At 50.3% G+C, this 17,530-nt stretch overlaps 1 protein-coding gene across 14 annotated transcripts in view; it reads right to left on the reverse strand.

Annotated features, from left to right (window-relative positions):
* Window positions 1–17,530, reverse strand: part of MICAL2 (microtubule associated monooxygenase, calponin and LIM domain containing 2) — a 222,379-nt gene that overhangs the window by 59,667 nt on the left and 145,182 nt on the right. For all 14 annotated transcript variants that reach the window (XM_049713783.1, XM_033404495.2, XM_049713786.1 and 11 more), the window contains 3 exons: window positions 9,225–9,405; window positions 7,572–7,759; window positions 2,605–2,679 (listed from right to left, as the gene is read on the reverse strand). In XM_049713783.1, the coding sequence (XP_049569740.1) occupies window positions 2,605–2,679; window positions 7,572–7,759; window positions 9,225–9,405 (444 nt within the window). The remainder of the gene's footprint in view (window positions 1–2,604; window positions 2,680–7,571; window positions 7,760–9,224; window positions 9,406–17,530) is intronic.

Consider the following 17,530-nt stretch of genomic DNA (forward strand, 5'->3'; position numbering starts at 1 on the left):
GCTTCCCTCAGAGGATGGTAAAGGGGAGCCTGGGACCCCACCCCTGTCACACCCACACCAGCCACCTGACACAGTGAGTTACGTAACCCCTCAGTTTCATCTGAAAAATGGGAACCCTAGTGCTGTTTCATGCGGAAGCTAAAGAAATAAAATGGAATAAAAAGAGGTGCCCAGTGCAAAGCACAAAGTAAATGCCACATGCTAGCTAAATATTCATTCCATCCCCTTCCCTTCCTCCCGTGCACATGAGTGGTGTCCAATAAAGGCACTGCTAAACGGCTGACCTGTTCCGGGGGGTAGGAGGTGCTGCACATCCACCCTGGCCAGGATTCCTCTAACTCACGGCCCACAGGCTTGGTTCTCACTGACCAACTCAGGTCCTTCTCACCCTTTCTTGTTTTGCTTGAAACCTCAGCATGGTCCAGCCAGGTCTGCCCTGCCCTCTGCAGGAGCCTCAGTCCTGGGTGCCACTGGCCCTTCCAGTCCCATTGTGCAAAGGAGGTCGATGAACAGATCAGGGTCTGGATTACAGCTCCTCCCATATCCCTCCTGGGTCAGCTGCCTCTTCTCTGGGCCCTCTGGCAATGGAGGCCTTTCCCTTGATCCTAGAGGTCATTCTGGTGAGTATGGTCAGCTGGGTGAGGGCGATAAGGGCAGGCACGCAGCTCCCTCCATCCTCTTGCCTGGGGCTGGGGCCAGAGCCAGCCTTAACAGGGCACTGAAGGAATAGAGGAGTTGGTGTGCCCCAAGCTCTGCTCCCTCCCACAGGACCAGCCTTGCCCAATGGGTTTCCTTTTGGGCAAAATGAAGATGATCAAAAAGATGGCTCTGAGGGTTTTCACAAAGACTGGGATTCCACGGTGCAGCTCCCCAGAACTTGGAGCTTAGGCAATACTCAAATCCTCCCAAAGTCTTGGAACACCCTCTAGGGGCTGCAGCCTGCTCAGGCCTAACCCACGTTCTCTATTTGTTCCTGCACTGAGTTCAACTCAGTTCAGCCAGCTTGGTCCCTGGTTCTTTAGTTTGTTCATTCATTTGTTCGTTCATTCATTCATTTATTCATTCATCCACTTATTCATTCGTTCTGCAAGCAAGGACTGGGTGCCCCTTCTGCACCAGGCTCATGCTAGGCACTAAGCCCATAGAAATGATTCAAACTCAAGGCCTGCCCTCATACCAGCTTTTACATGCACTTGAGAACCCACGCCTGATACTCCTGGGGTAACTAAAGACACAGCTGAGAAAGCACGCCGCTGGTTAGCAGTCCCCTCTCTCCTGTGCCTCCTCCAGCACCCACACCCTGCTGTGAGAGTCCCCCGCCAGACTCCCTGCTCTCACTCCAGATCAGGAACTTCTTGAGGGCGGGGCTGGGCCCCTTGCACTGGTGGCACTCAGTGAAGTCGGCTGGAAGAACTGGATGGAATCTGCATCCAAATGGACCCATCCACAGAAGCAGAATTCCCATGACTGGGGAGGGGCTGAGGTGCGGAGTGCGTTGGAAAGGCCTGCCCCAGGCCTTCGGTAAACGGTGATTCCCTCCTTCCCCTCGCCTTCGCTGCCTGGGATCACACAATGGTTCAAGAGTCATTTTAGGTTGTTCCCAGGTGAAGTGGCCGACTCAGGTGTGCCCTGGTCCTGTTCCAGAAGTGCCCATTGTCCCAGCCTGGCCCGAGTGAAAAGGGCCGCAGGTCTACGGGTTGCAGAGAATGACTCACTGGCCAGGAGTCAGCGTTGACTCAGCAGGCAGGAGTCAACTAAATTAGCACGCTATTCCATCTCCAGTGTTTCTTTTAAGAAGCCTTCATCTAACCCCAGGTTTTCCTGGGTCTACCCCTCCTACAGCAAGGTCCGGAGAGGGAGCATGGGGGCAGGAGGAGGTGGAAGGCAGCGATGGACTTGGGATCATATGAAGAGCCCCTGCCCCCTCTCAGGATTGGAGAGATGGAATCTCTGCTCTGTAACTGGGGCAGCGCCAGGAACATGCTGGCCCTGGGACGCTGCGCAACCGGGCACGCGGTCACTGCGCCCCCTAGTGGGAGTCCACTGCCTTGGCACCCGCCGCGGGCCCTGGTCCTCACCCACCTGCTCTTCCCTGGGATGCGGGACCATAACCTGCTCAGAAAAAGGAGCAGCGCGGTGTGTATTTGTGCGTTTGTGTATGTGCGTGTGTGCGATGTGTGTGTGTCTTCGGATTCCTTCATTGCTTTGCCCACTACTGCACGAAGTCAAGCTGATGCCCCCAGCCCAACTCCAGTGTACTGAATCAAAATGTATAGAGCCCTCAGGTCTCAGTTTCCTCATCTGCGTTTCAAGAAGATTGGAGCGGATGGCTGCTAAGGTCCCTTTCAAGTGCAGTTGTAGAGTTCTAAGGCCCTGTGACTCCAGAGTGGGGAGCTGGGGAGGCAGAAGAAAAAGTAGCAAATCCCTTGGAAAGTGCTTCCTCTAGTGAGCAGTGGAAATAGTCCAACAGTACATTTCTTTCCTTGCCCCTCACATCCAGGAGGCCAGTTCAGAGAGGACATGTGAGGAGTGAGAACAGCTGCCCCTGGGAATTAATCAGACAGCTCCTGCCCCCTCCCACCCCCCAGGGAGCTCATGACTCACTCGACTGGAATTTTCTTCTCCCGCTCTGGTATTTGCTGGGAGTTGGAAACTGGAAGCTGTTGGCCCTCTGCAGAACTGTGGTGGGAAAAAGAAAGAGGGAGAGAAGATGGGGAGGGAGGAAGAGTCTGTTAAACTCTTTTTTTTCTTATGGCCCAGTTACCAAAAGTTAGTAGACTAATGGTCATAATTGACTGAGCCCCTTCCTTTCCTCAGACCGAACCATCCTGTCCCTATGACACACACTTCCAATTTTTCATTCATTCACTCATCAAATTGTTTTGAGACCCTGCTATGGGCCAGGTACTGCCCTCTTTCAGAAAATATCTCAAATTATGAGCCATCATTCTAACTCACCCATTGTTAATAAGCATGTGTGCATACATGTTTATATGCATACATGTATATACCTATGTCCATATATACACAAGCATATACGACACGTTCATTTTAAGCAGAGCAGCTCTTTGGAGCTGAAGTCTCACATCAATGTGTCATAGATGAACCAGAGCTGCTCTCATCGAAGCCTGGAAGCTTCAGAAAGCTCCACCCTCTCTCTACCCCCAGAGCCCCCAAAACCCTTTGGGAACAAGTTTTAACTGAACTCCTGGACACTCCATGGTCACAACCCCTCCTCTTGGCCTGCTTCCGATGGAAACACATTTGCAGGATGCTGTGGGCTGCGTTATGAAGACCCTTTGCCCAGCTGGGCCTTGAGAATCAGCTGAGCAGAATTAACATCACAGGCAGAAGAAATGGGTCTTAGCCATTTGGGACCTACGAGTGGGATGTAAATGTACCCCGCTCCCACACTGGGCCCTCAGATTTGGCCTCAGGCTCCAGGTCTCCGTGGTGGTTCCATCACAGCCGGAGAGAAAGACGGGGCAAGGCACACCTGAATGGCTCCCACATGTGGGACCAGGAGGTGTGGAAGGAAAGGAAACCCGCAGGACTGATGTGGGCGTGGAGAGTGGGTGGGGAAGCTTTGAACACAGCTGGCCCTGCCCGCCCTCTGTCTGCAGGAAGTCCTAGATTCCACTCCCCGCCAGGGCTCAGAGCTGCTGTCAGCTCTTACCAGCCAGGCTGTGGAGCACAGGCGTCCACCCGACCTGGGGGCTTCCTTTCCTCAGCAGGAGGTCTTTCAGCTCCTGAGCTCCTTGGCTCCCCTCCCTTATCAATTTGGAGAGCTTTGCTCCTGCTGTGTCTGGTCTGGCGGTTCCCCATCCCACAGGTCTGCTGTCATACTCAAGCTCACGGGTTTGAGGGGGAGGAGCCTATGTGGATAGGTGAGGGTGCCATCTCCCTGTCTCCCCACTGCAGCATGAACAGTCTATGTACAATGTAGGGCCACTTCCCCCTGCCAAGTGCAAGTCATGGATGTTTTACATAAGGAATAAGCATAGCTGATTCCTGCAGACCAGAGTTAACCTCTTCATCACCTCATGGAGAAATTACTCAAGAAACACAGAAGAGTGCCAGAAGCTCTTACTGCTTCTCCTTGGCTCTTAACTTTGTGGAATGGGATTTATTAGAAATGGTTAAAATTCATGAGAGGTTTTCCATCACTGGTGTTTACAGGGCGTCCATGCACACATTTTTACCACAATAGGAATAGAGTGGGTAGTCATGATTTGATCCGGTAATTTTGAGCAGAGTAAAGCAGGGCTGTTCCCTTCTTTTTAGTTTACAGTATATTTATTTAATGTGTTTATATTTGTTTTAAGGGAGTACTTTTGGAGATCTTAGTGTATGACTCTCTGCAAAAGGAGTAAGAGGGTAAGTATTGTGACACAGGGTGCTGATGACATCATTTTATTAACAATAAATGTCCTCCATAGGCCATTGGACCATCCTGTTATCAAATTATTGCCAGAAAAAAAATGGATAAATACCGATTTTTCTAAACCAGAATAATTTAAGGGCAGATTCCCTCCTAACTGTAACTGGTTTATGTCCAAGAACCCAGTGCACTAGATCAATTCGTTTAGTTGTTTAGGTGTGCATTTTATAACTAATGCATCCAAGCAGGCCTCTAGGAAGCTGCTCTTCTGCGATTCCCAAAGCGCAGGACGTGGCCCTCCTGCCTGGAGGCATCTGGGGTGCTTCCATAAACGCAGATACTGGTCCCCACTCTAGACCCAAGGCATCTGAATCTCTGAAGGAGGGAACCTAGGAATCTGCCTCTTAAGCAGGATTTTTACAAACCACTAAACTAGGTGTTTTAGGGGAGCATTACTGAGCATTTTCTATGGCCTCTATTACACAGGGCTCAGTTTCTGTTTTAAACCATCATGGTGGGCATGCTCTATGCTAAAGAACTTTGAGGAGGGGATACGTTCCTTGATGAGCTGTGGCAGTCTCAGAGTCTTTTCAAAGGTGGTAAAACATATATAATATAAAAATCACCATTGTAACCACCTTTAAGTATAGGGTTGAATGGCATTAAGTACATTCACGTTGTTGTGCAAACATTAATTCCATCCATCTCCGGAACTTCTTCACCCCACTGAAACTCTGTCCCCATTAAACAATAATCCCCATCCACCCTCTTCCCCCAGCCCCTGGTTATCACTTTTCTATACTTTCTGCCTCTGTGACTTTGACTATTCTGGGTGCCTCATAGAAGTGGGATCATACAATACTTGTCCTGGCTTAGTTCACAGTTCACTTAGCGTAGTAACTTCAAGTTTCATCCATGTTGTAGCATGTGTCACAACTTCATTCCTTTTTAATGCTGAATAACATTCCATTGTGTGGATATAGCACAATTTGTTTATCCATTCACCTGCTGATGGACATTTGGGTCATTTCTCCTTTCGGCAATTGTGAAAAATGCTGTTATGAGCACGATGTACAGACCAGGAATCTTTTTAAAGCAACATCCTGGTCTTTTTCGGCATGCCCTCGGCTAACCTCCGAGTCATTTATCCAGGTGAAAATAGTGATTAACAAAGCTCCGTGACACCCACAACATGATGTCAACCCTACACTATCTGGTAAAGTGATGGACTCACCACAACCAGCAACACGAAACACAGAGCTTAGACTATGCCAGCGATTGTAGCCTTACAATGTGGTCTGCTTGGCAGTGATGGAAATCATGATGGATAAAGACAAAACCAACAGAAGATTGCTTGAAAGTCGTGAGGTCTATTCACTTCTCTGTCTATTAAGTTTCTTATTCTGGAATTAAACTGGACTGTGAAACAAAATGCTTTAGCCACACGGCCGTGATCTCGCCACCTAACCCCATCCTCCTGGGAGAAGTTCTCTAGCTGAGTCATGTTTTGCTGTCATGCTCTCACCTGCCAGCAAAGGATGCTGCACCAAACAGCCTTGGGAAAACTATTGCTGCATTTTCTGCAGACCCCATTGTTCAAGACACGACCAAACACACCTCTCAATATCATCTATTTGACATGAGCTGGAAGATTTCCATAGGGTGAAGCATTAGGAAAAGTGGTACCGGCTCTGAGACCTGCTGCAAACCAATGTATTTTTTTTCCTTGTGAACAGTCAGAAGTAATTGTCTGTTTCCATTTGAACTCTAGCTGCCAGAAAACTCAGAATCAAATTTATGATTCCACTAGAGCAACTGTTTAGGATCATGGTCTGCCTCTCTGAGGTCTATACCTCCTAAACTGGTTTTCCCTTTCATGTATATATCTTTAGGCTTTATCTTTCATATATATAGACACACAATTTTGTTTTATGTCTTTCTTGTAAGTTGCCTAAAATCCTCTGACAGTTGAGGAGAAAGGAGAAATGGAGGGAAGGGATGAAAGGTGGGCAGTCTTCGTATCTATAAATGAGGTGGCTGGAGCCCAGGGTGACGGAGAGGCCAGCAGTACCCAAGACTCTGTCCACTGCCTGTGCTAAGCCTCTCTGGACAGCACCACAAATGGTACTTAGCAAATGTGTTTTAATGGCAATTTGTTCTTTTTAAAAACAGCTCACATGAGAGGGTAAATCCAGAGTTTACAGGATTCTGGCCCCAGCCCTGGTCTTCCTGTGAAACCATCACTGTAAGAACATTTCTAGGTTCATGTGGAAGTTCTGCTCTCGGCCACCAGAGGGAAGCGCAGGACAAGTAGAGCTGCGGCTTTCCCGGGCAGCTAAGGCCATTGGTCCTGATGATGGCAAGCTGCTATTAGCCTGTTTCTTCCCACCCACAGGTCACTAGTTGCCCTTGACTAAATCAAAACATTCAGTTCAAGGCCCTTTATTAAAACAAGCCGGAATGCTAAAGACAATGACTTCTCTGGGTGTGCAGCATCCAGCACTGGGCCACACCACTTACTAAGCTGTGTGAGTCCTTGGGAAAACACTCAGTCCATTTGAACACCTGTAAAATGGGCTTCATGCTACTTACCTCACATGGTCATCCTGAGGATGAAATGGGGCCGTGTACAGGGAAAGCCCTGGCCAATACAGGCACTCAGTGATACGGCATTTGTTACTGCGCATTCCACAAGTCACCAAGCACTGGTAGTGGCCCTGTGCTGCCCCCTGGTGGCACCAGAGAAACTGTGCTGCTCAGAGAGGTGTGTGGTCCAACAGCAGCTGAGCCCACCTCCTTTTCCCTCACGGGCTATGGAATGCCAGAGGGCCCCTCACAGATATTCAGAGGACGCTGCTCCAGGAAAGAGGGTGCTGGGGCCCCCTTATCTCTGCCTGTGACACATAGCCAGCCAGCCCCCTCCGCCTCCTTCCCACTTGAGATTCCAAAGCTGCCCATGGAGAGGGAGGCTGGGCCTGGGTCCAGTCCCCTCACCCCCACTTGTACCCCGGCCCCCAAAGGTCTCAGCTCCACTGCCTCTGAGCCTGAGGGCCAGGCCTACTGTCACGTGGTCCTCCATGAGGAAAAACCGTCCATGGGGGTCCCTGTCCCCCCTGCCCCCTTCCACCCCCATGTCCCAGGATCAGGCAAGCCCGTCTGTCTGTCCCGCCCAGGCAGGCCCTCTGCTCACCACGCACAGCTTCAGGCTCCTCGAGGCCACGTGGAGAGACTACCCTGGGCAGGGCCTCCCTCAGGGAGCTGTGCTGGGCGAGGGGCTTCAGGAGGGGTGAGGGTCGGGGTCCCTGTCGCCGGGGTCTTTCGTCCCAGGGCTCTGCACTGGAGGCCTCACTGCCACCACGGTCTACCTCTTCGTCCGAGCTGGGAGGAGGAAGGAAAGAGCAGGTGAGCAAGGAAGCCTGCCATCCCGGCCGCACTGTGCCCTGCCCGTCGCTGCCCTCCAGCAGGCAAAGGGGTTCTAGGGCAAGGGCCACGGGTTAGTTACCTCTATGCCTGGCACCCAGTCTCTGGCTTTGTTATGGGCTGACCCATGCCCCGCCCCCCAAATTCACATGAAGTCCTAACGCCTAGTACCTCAGAATGTGACTGCTTTGAGAAACAGGGTCTTTAAAGAGGTAATTGGATTAAAACGAGGTCATTAGGGTGGGCGCTAATCCAATCTGACTGGTGTCCTTACAATTTTCCTTACAAGGAAATTTAGACACAGGCATACGTACGAGGAAAATGCCACATAAACGAGAAGACCACCATCTACAAGCTGAGGAGAGGGGCCTGGAACAGAATCTTCCCTCATGGTCCTCAGAAGGAACCAACCCTGCTGACACCTTGATCTTGAACTTCTAGAACCGTGAGAAAATAAATCTCTGCTGTTTAAGCCACCCGTCTGTGGTTCTTCATGGCAGCCCTAGCACGCGAATGCAGGCAAGTTCAGATCAGAGCAGGTGAAAGAGGCCCAGAGATGTACAATGAAGTATTCATGTGAAGGCTGGTCCTCTCATCCTCACCGTCCCCGAGCAGGACTCCTGAGCTCTCTGGGGTAGAATGAGCTCATCATTAGGACTTGGGCCTAAAACGTCAGGCATTTAAATACTGCTTGCTTCCCTTGGGAGTAGATGAGGGAATGGAAAAGACTACAGAAAAGAATGCGTGGGGGGATATTTAACCTGGGTCTGAAATAGCCATCAGGAATTCAGGTGGTGTGGGAGTGGAAGCGGGGTGTCCTAGGTAGTGGGGACAGCACAGCACAGTCCTGGGGTGGGGAAGCACAGAACCTATTGGCTAGTGGCATTTTCATGAATATATATATTTCTCTCTCTTTCTCTCTCTCTTCCTCTCTATGTCCAGCATGCTTCTTTGTGTGAGGGCACTGCCCCTTGTCCATCTGTGAGCTTTGGTGGGCCATCTGTCCATCAGCCTGCCCAAGCCTGCCACTCACAACAGCACCCCAGGCCAGTTCATCGATTAGCCCTAATGTAATGTTAGTACCAGTTGGAGCCCAACCTTGAAATCTTGATATGTGGACATGAATCTATGGGTGTAGGCTGAGGCCCCCAGCAGCCAAGCGTTCCACATACGGGCCTCTCTGAGGATGGCTATAGATCCAACATATTTGCCTTTGTTACTTAAGCTTCTTTGGGTTGTTCTACACCCTTGACATGTTAATTCTTCGATCCTGACAACTCCCTACGGATTATCCCATCTTACAGATGGGGAAATGGAGGCACAGAGAGGTCACACTGCAAGTGAGTGGGGCTAAGACCAGTTCCCGAATGCTGTCCCCTTGCCCAACCCATCCTGCCCCCGTCCTGCAGCAGCAGGAACGTACCTGCTGTCGTCACTGGTGACCAGGACACGCACAGCCAGCATGTCCTGCCCAACCACTTCCTCCCCGGGGCTGATCCTCACTGACGTCCACTCAGAGGGCAGGGGGGAGGCGACTCCGCCAGCCACATCCCCGTGCTCGAGCTCCGGGACACTCTTGGGCTTCTTGGGGGAGGTTGGTTCATCTGTTGAGAGGAGAAGAGGGTCTAGAGAGATGGTGGGAATGGACCGCCCCACAGGGCGCCTGCCCTTCCTCCAGAGGCTTGGGTGGACACTCTAAGATGGACCTCATCCACCGTGCCATCACTGGATCCCCACCACTTAGCCCACCGGAGACCCCAGCATTTAGAGCACATGTCTTGTGTGCAGGGCACGAACGTACACGCTGTCTGACTTAAGAGTAAAGGAGGGTCTGTAATGTCCATAGGTCCCACCCCAGGTCCACCAGCCTCTGCATTGCTGTTATCAGAATCACAATGTCCAACGTGTCACTAAACCCAGTGGTAACTTCTCATTTCTCATCTTACTTGACACACCAGAAGCCTCTGACCCCACTGATCACTCCTTCCTTCTAGAAACAGCCCTTCTCTCAGCTTCCAGGACAGCACAGCCTGGCTCCCTCCTCCCCACTGGCTACCTCATTCTCCCTTTGTTTCTTTCACTGGTTGCCCCCGCCCCACCCCGTGACCTCTCAGCACTGGAAGGTCCCAGGACTGTCTTTGAACCTCTTCTCTTCTCATCTCCACTCATGTCCTTGATGATCTCATCTGGTTTCAGCCTTAAATAACCCTAGACAACAATGACTCACACATCTCTCTCTCCAGCCTGGACATGCCCCTGAATCTAGACGCGTATACGCCACCGCTTACTTGGCATCTCCAGGTGGATGTCCAGTAGACACATCACGCTCATGCCCATGGAATTCTCCATCTCCGCCTCTCCCCAAGCCTGCCTCCCGCATGGCCCTCCCATCTTGGTAAATGGCAACTTGGGCCTTCAGGTTGCTCCAGGCAACACTTCAGTGTTATCCTTGACTCCTTTAGTTCTTTCACTCTTCACTCAAGCTATCAGCAAATCCAGTTGGCTCTACCTTGAAAATACGTCAGGAATCCAGGCACCTGTCACCACCTCTTCTGCTGCCACCCTGGCCCCAGCCACCATCACCTCTTGTCTGGGTTACAGAAACGGCCTCTACTGGTCTCCCTGCTTTCCCTCTGGTCATGCCCCACCCCTCAGTCTATTCTCAACACAGCTGCCGAGTGCCTGTTAACATGTAAGTCAGATCACGCCACCCCCTGTCACAATCCTCCAGGGCCCCTGTGACCTCAACTCCCAGTGCTGTCCCCGGCTCTCTGCTCTGACCACGTGACCGCTGTGCTGTCCCTCCGCACGCAGCACGCCCCCCATCTCAGCCCCGGCTCAGAGGCTCTTGCCTCTTTCTTGGAGACACTGCCCCCAGAGGGCACGGCTCGCTCACCCGCCTCCTTCAAACCTTTGTTGCCTTCTCAAGGAGGTGACCCTGACCGTCCTCCTGAAACTGCAACCCACACCCTCAGCGCTTTCCTTTCCTCTTTATTTTTATTCATAGCACATCGCACCTTCTAATAAACTATACACTTTTCCCATTTATTTTGTTTGTTATTTCTCTCCCATGCCTAGAATAAAAGCAGTGATTTTCGCCTTTCATTTCTTGCTAGAATGGTGCCTGGTGAAGAGTAGATGCTCAATAATAAATACCTGTTAAATGAATCAATGAATGAATAAATGAGCAAGACAGGCAGCCCAAGTCCCAGATCCCTCTTGGCCACTAACTGGCTCCACGACCCCCTCTCTGGTCACAGCGGGGTAGGAGTCCTTTCTCCTCTCTAAGGCTGACATTGCACTTGAACTTGGCTCCTCCTACACCGCCCCTACACCGCCCCCCCCCGCCCCCCTGCCCCGGTTAAGGACCATTATCTCCTCTTCCCTGTGTCATTAATTCTTTGTCTACTGGATCTTTTCCATCAGTATTAACATATGCTGAAACCTCTCCGGTTTTAAGAAGACCATTTTTAATCCCAGTTCCCCCCTCCCCCCACTCCCCAGACAACTCTTCTTCCCCCTTCCCAGCCAATCTTCTGGAAAGACTTTGCTGCACTTTCTCCACTTCCTCACCTCCCAGCACTCACTCCTCAATCCCCTATAATCCTGCCTATGCCTCCACTACCCGAACTGCCCCCAGCAAAGTCCCTAGTGCCCTCCTTGTTGTTGCTAAATCCAATTCACAAGGCTTTGGGGTCCTCCTGCAGCTCTTGCCCTCTGAGCCCTCCCTGCTCCCAGGGCGCTTACTCTCCCTGCCTAGCTGACCGTTCCATCTCAGCCATCCTGACTTCTAGCCAACGCTTAAGTCCTGGGTTCTTCATGCTTCTACCTGGGCCCTCTCATTTTTTTCGCCACACACACTCTTTCTGGGAGATGTTATCTACTCTTTATTTATCATCTGCAAAGGTAACTCGAGAAATTTTGATTTTTATGTGCAATGCCTCACATTTTAAAATACTATACATACAGGTCCAACGCGACACGTCTACAGCCAGATGCAGCCAGTGGTTTGCCAGTGTGCAAGCCCTGGTACAGGGCATGCTTGCTGCGAGGACATGTATGCACCCTTTTGCACTGGGGTGGCTGTGGACAGAGGAGCAGCATCTGGGGAGCAGGTATCATAACTGGATGCTTGACTGTGTCGTTATAATAATGGCAGCAGCTTACTTTTATTGGGTACTTTTATCAAGGATTGTTTAAGTGTTTAACATGTAATAAGTCTATTAAATTTCACACAAGCTTCTGAGAAAAGTAGTGTTATCCCCATTTTGCTGCTGAGAAAACAGGTGAACAGAGAGGTTAAGACACCAGCACTCGGTCGGACATTTCGTCAAAGGACGGGGACCAGTCTGTATGTCTGTGAGCACAACCAAGCCACAAATGGACAGCAGTGCACGTGGCCATGATTCTGGGAGTTTGGACTGGAAGATGTCCCCAGTTCTTCACTTCCTCCCCATAACAGAGTTGTGGTTTGTCCTATGACCTTGCAGTCCTTCCCACTGGAGTAGATGGGGTGAGCTTCCCTGCTCAGTTGACATGAGGCTTGGCCGTGAGACTTGCTTTGACCAGTGGAAATCAGTGGGTGTGACATGAGCAGCGGCTTTCAATGGCCTTGCTGTCTGGCTAGTCCACTCACACTCCTGCTCGTTGGCCATGAGAAGAGCTCGTCCCAGATGGCTGCTGCCCCTTCAGCAGCCTAGGTGCCCGACTGTGGGCACATGGAACAGATCTGGAGCCAACCTATGGTCTAGCCGATCCCATGAGAGCCCAGGTCACCCTTACACCTGCAGCCTGAAGCAGAGCCACTCAGCCAACACACAGACCCATGAGCAAGAAAAAGGATGTTACAAGCTACTAAGATGTGGGAGGCTTGTTACACAGAATTGCTGTAGCAGAGGCCCGGCTCTATACCTGGTTTATATCTGAGTACAGGCGTATGTGCCTGTGAGCTCTGTGCACAGATACTTATAGGGTCAACAGAAGCTACTGTGCCCTCCTCTGATCCAGGCTTGTGCTGGGGATTTGGAGATAAATCAGCCATGGGTCTCCTTCTGCCTTCAAGGGTCTCTTTCTGCCCCACAGGGGAAAGAAGGTCTGTTCACAAATATCTGCATTAGAAGGTAGACCACAAAGAGTGAGGCCAGGACGAGGTGGGAGGCGAGGGAGATCTGACTTCCATGCAATAAAGACTTTGGGTAGAAGGCACCGTTTTAATGGGGCTTGAGGATGCGTAGGATTTGAACAGGGAAGGGAGGTGGCAGACCCCTGGGAGCAAGAGCAAAGTGGGAAAGCACTGCCACCTGCATGGGAACGGAAAATAAGTCCATGCGACTGGGGGGCAAAAGGGTACAGAAAGGGGAAAACCAGTGGGAAACTGGTCAAACCAGTGGGAAATGATTGCTTTGACATCAAACCAGGAAGGGCCTTGAATGGAGCCCCATTTCTGCTGGTGAACTTGTTCCTGTTTTCTCCCCAAGTCTGGAGGCCCTTCCACTCTCCCCCAGAACCCAGGGAGACAACAAAACATGTTCTCCTATATACAGTTTTTAAGCCCATTTTACAGATGAGGAAACCGAAGCTCAGAGGTGTTATCTCACTTGTCCGGGGTCTCACAGCTCCTAACTGCCAGAGCCACTTTTGCCTCTGGGCTTGGAAAAGCTCCCTCTGCTGTCTTGCCCACAGTTCTCTTGGAAGAAAACAGTTTAACAAGAGCAATGGAACTAAGTTTACCCGTCAGGAAAATAGAACCCAAGCCAGGGAGTTCAACAGAGTAAAGTTAATATAGGAAGCTAATAACGATGGTATTGGATGAGTTGAAAAGCCAAATGGGGAATGTGAGGCAACCCAGAGATGAGTAATGGCAGGAAGCCACTGGCTAGGGGGACACCGGAAGGAGCTGGTGCTATGAGTCCAGAGGCCAGGGCCATGCAGTAGGAGGCGGGTACCACAAAAAAGACACAGCACTGCCCAGGATGCAGAGGGACAGGAGGAACACCCTGGCTTCTCCCTCGATTCCACCCTGCACTCTCCCACTTGTCCGTCCTAATGGTCAAACTTAGTAGGAAACCAGTTCGCAAGAGAGCTTGGGAAATGTCTTTTGCAAGGGTTACACCTCTCTAATACAGAGCGGAGCAGGGGAAGGGCAGGGAGTGTATCTGAGAGCAAATAGGCAGATGTCCAGGGTACTAAGCATAGTGCAGTCTCCTTGCCCTCTTTCAAGGTGGATGAGTGAGGGGACACTGACAAGCCCTCAGCAGGATGGAGGAGGGACCTGGGAAGGGGTCTGTGTCAGGTGTTCCCTCCACCTAATTGCTCTAGGAGGGACATATGTCTATCCAGTACCAAGGTCCTTTGCAGTGCATGTCCCTTTAAAAGATAAAAGCACACGTGCCTGAAGACAGCACAGTTGCCATCCCGGGGCTTCTGAGAGTGTACTACTGGGAATGCCAGTTTCTAGGGGGTCTTCAGGCGATGAGTAAATTGATAGGTAGCCCTGGGCCCCAGGCCCGCCTGCCATATTGGGGCATGGCTGTCCTGCCCGGCTGCACTTACCAGGAGTCCCCACTGTATGCCTTTGGCTTTCACGCTAAGTGAGCTGGGGAGCTGCTGGAGTTTGGAGCAGAGGAGAGATCAGACTTAAGTTCTCACAAGATTCCTCTAGCTGTTGTGTTGAAAATAGGTTGAATGGAGTAAGGAGAACTCTCTAGAAGGAGAGCTTAGAGGAGGTTACCGGAATAATACAGGAAGAGATGACAGTGGCTGGGGCCAGGCGGTAGCATGGAGGTGGTGGGATGTGGACAGGCTCTGGCTGTACTTAGAATTCACAGATGGACTGGACATGGGGCCAAGAAAAGAAGAGCCAAGAATGACTCCAGCCAAGGCTCTGAGCTGAGCAACAAGAATGGAACTGCCGTGTCCAGAGACTGCAAAGGCCGAGGGCAGTGTCTGTCTCAGGGGAAGACCAGGAGTTGGGGGTGGACGTGTAAGTTGGAGCCTCTCAGTAGACAGCTAAGTGGAGATGGTGAGCAGGTAGCCCAAGCCAGAGCTCGAGGAGGCTCCCTGTGCTGAGACTCAGGCACTCACTACAGCAAAACTGAAGTGCTGCTAGCAGGTGGCAGGAGAGAAGGGGCTCAAGCTGAGGCCAGCGTGTCTAAAGGGAGATAACCAGTCACCTTCAAGAGAGCTGGGGGACCAGAAAACTAGAAGACAATAGATGTTGCCACTCCATGTGAATCGAGGCCTGTTTAGTCCCCAACCAGAAGATGTCCCGTCAGACTCTGAGCCCCAGCTGACCTAGAATGCCTCCCTCAGGGCACTCGCTGCTGCACGAAACCAGGAAGGTACTCCCCAGAACTCAGCAAGAGCTCTTGCTGGGCACACTCAGCTCACTGACTCTGCCTTCCCCCAACCCTCTGCCAGAGGCACGGTTAGCCCCGTTCACAGAAGGGACTCGCCCGGTGCCTCGGAGTCAATACGATGTCCTGGGGCCAAAGCCGGTCTTCCGCCAAGTCCAGGGCCTTCCCCTGTGCCAAGGGTCTCCTGAGAACAGCATCTGATTCCTGGCCTGGGCTCCTCAACAGCTGAAGATGCTGCTCTAGGTCACCTCTAGCATCAGTGAACTTTAATGTCAGTGCCAACTCAAGGCTGCCACCAGGAGGTGAAAAGCTAATGAGGGACCGCACAGAAAGCCTTTGGCCCCGTGGAAACAGTGGCCTTGGGGCAGTGAAAGTGGCAGTCGCTTCTTTTACTTATTTAAGGGATGAAAGAAAAAGCTCTGAAAGTGAATGAGTTCTCAGAAATAGAGGAGAACGGCTCACCCCCACCCGCCTTGCTTGACCCCCTTACTCTACTCAATATTCAGGTTGCAGGGATTTTCTTTCTTTGGCTGGATTATTTCTTTAGGATCAGTTCCTGGGGTGTGATTACTGGGTCAAGAGGTCAGAATCCCTTTAATGGGTCATAATACTCGTTGCCATATTGCTTTCCAGAAAAGATGGTCCCCATTTAACTTTACACTTAATACTAGTGATTAAGTTCATATTTTTTCTTACAATCTACTTCACTATTCCTTTACTTATTCAGTGGGTGCAGCATAATTAATTTACATTCCTTTGAAAGCCAAGTTAGAACATTTTTGGAAATGCTTGTTGTTTAAGTGTTTTCTTTTAAAATTTGCTTGAGTGTGAACAGTCCATGCATAACCTTTGCCCATTTATTATGGGGTCTTTAATCAACAAATATCATGTGCAAGGCCCCTGAGACCATCGCTTTGCAGGAACCTTCTAAATGCCACAGCAATGAACATCTTTGTCATCACATCGAATTCAGATTTTTCCCCAGTCTGACTGCCTGTTGAATATTTTCATTTCTATTTTTATATGTTAAGTTTTAAAAATGTTTGTAAGTCAGATGTGGGGTATGTTTTTCCTCTGTAATTTTTTTCCATCAGAGGTTTTAAAGTTTAGAAAGTTACCACTCCATTATTTCACCAGTACTTAATTCTATTTAATACCTAATTCTATTATTTACATTTTTTATTTTAATTCTTCCACCCAGTGTTTTTGGATAAAGAATATTCTACCAAACTCTTATGTAGAATGTAACATGCAAAACAAAAACTGCCCCTAAACAAACAAAAAACTCACTTCAAAGAGGTACGGGAAAGCCCGCTTCAGCAAAGTTAATTAGGCTTCTTCACTGGAGGACTCCTCAGACTTCAATATGCTAATGAATCTTGTGGATCGCCAAGATTTGGGAGGACTGGCATGATTAGTATAAAACACTTCTCAGACTCTGTGACCATGGAACCCTTTTTTCACAAAGCACCTCTTGAAGCTAGTGTTCCATTGTCACACTTTGGAAAGTGTTGTTTTAACTCAACTTCAGATCAAAATTCAAAACCAAACTATAAGCTCCATGAGAATGAGGATTTTTGCCTGTTTCACTCCCTGCTATATTCCCAACATACAGTAGATGCTCAGTACATATTAGGTGAGTAAACAAATGTGCACATGAACAAGTAAACAAATAAGTGCATGCACAACTAAACAAAACACATCAAGTCTAGTACAACACCGAGATACGTGCAGGCTAAGATGCAGGGAGGGGCAGGAATTCTGTGTGGTTCACTGCCGCATCTCTAGGACCTAGAATATGCCTAGGGCATGTTAGGTATTCAACAAACACTTGACTAGATGAATGGATAAAGGAATGAGTCACTTGTCTAACCCAGCTCCTGACTTCAGTCCCTAACACCCTTCCTTTTAGGGAAGGGAAAGAGTATCTCACCTGGGTAGGAGTACAGACACTTGGTCATGACCACAGACAGCTCTGGAGGCAGTTCCAGGCACCAGCAACTGTGCTCAGAGGCCCAGGGCCTCAGAAGTGCCCCTTTAGAGATACAACGGCCCTCATGAAGTTCACAGATGAGTTTTCATGCCAGCATCAGAAGCCCAGCCACATCCAGCATGGCAAAGGGACGTATCCCACCCTAGGGAGGTTGAGGACCAGATTTCTTTGACACTGTCCAGACTAGTTGAGTGAAAACTTCAAATCCTTCCCTTAAAGACAAGTGGAATTGGGCCAGAGCCTGCCATGGTGCTGTCCTTAGACTGGCCCTGTGGGCAGAGCCTTGCAGCCTAAGACACTGAGTGACCTGAGTCTTTGGGGGCAAGGCAGGTCTCTTAGCATCACAAATGGCTCTGCATCTGGAGGAGCACACCTGCCACA

This window comes from Orcinus orca, chromosome 8, assembly GCF_937001465.1.
Source record: "Orcinus orca chromosome 8, mOrcOrc1.1, whole genome shotgun sequence".
In the NCBI taxonomy this organism is placed as follows: domain Eukaryota; kingdom Metazoa; phylum Chordata; class Mammalia; order Artiodactyla; family Delphinidae; genus Orcinus; species Orcinus orca.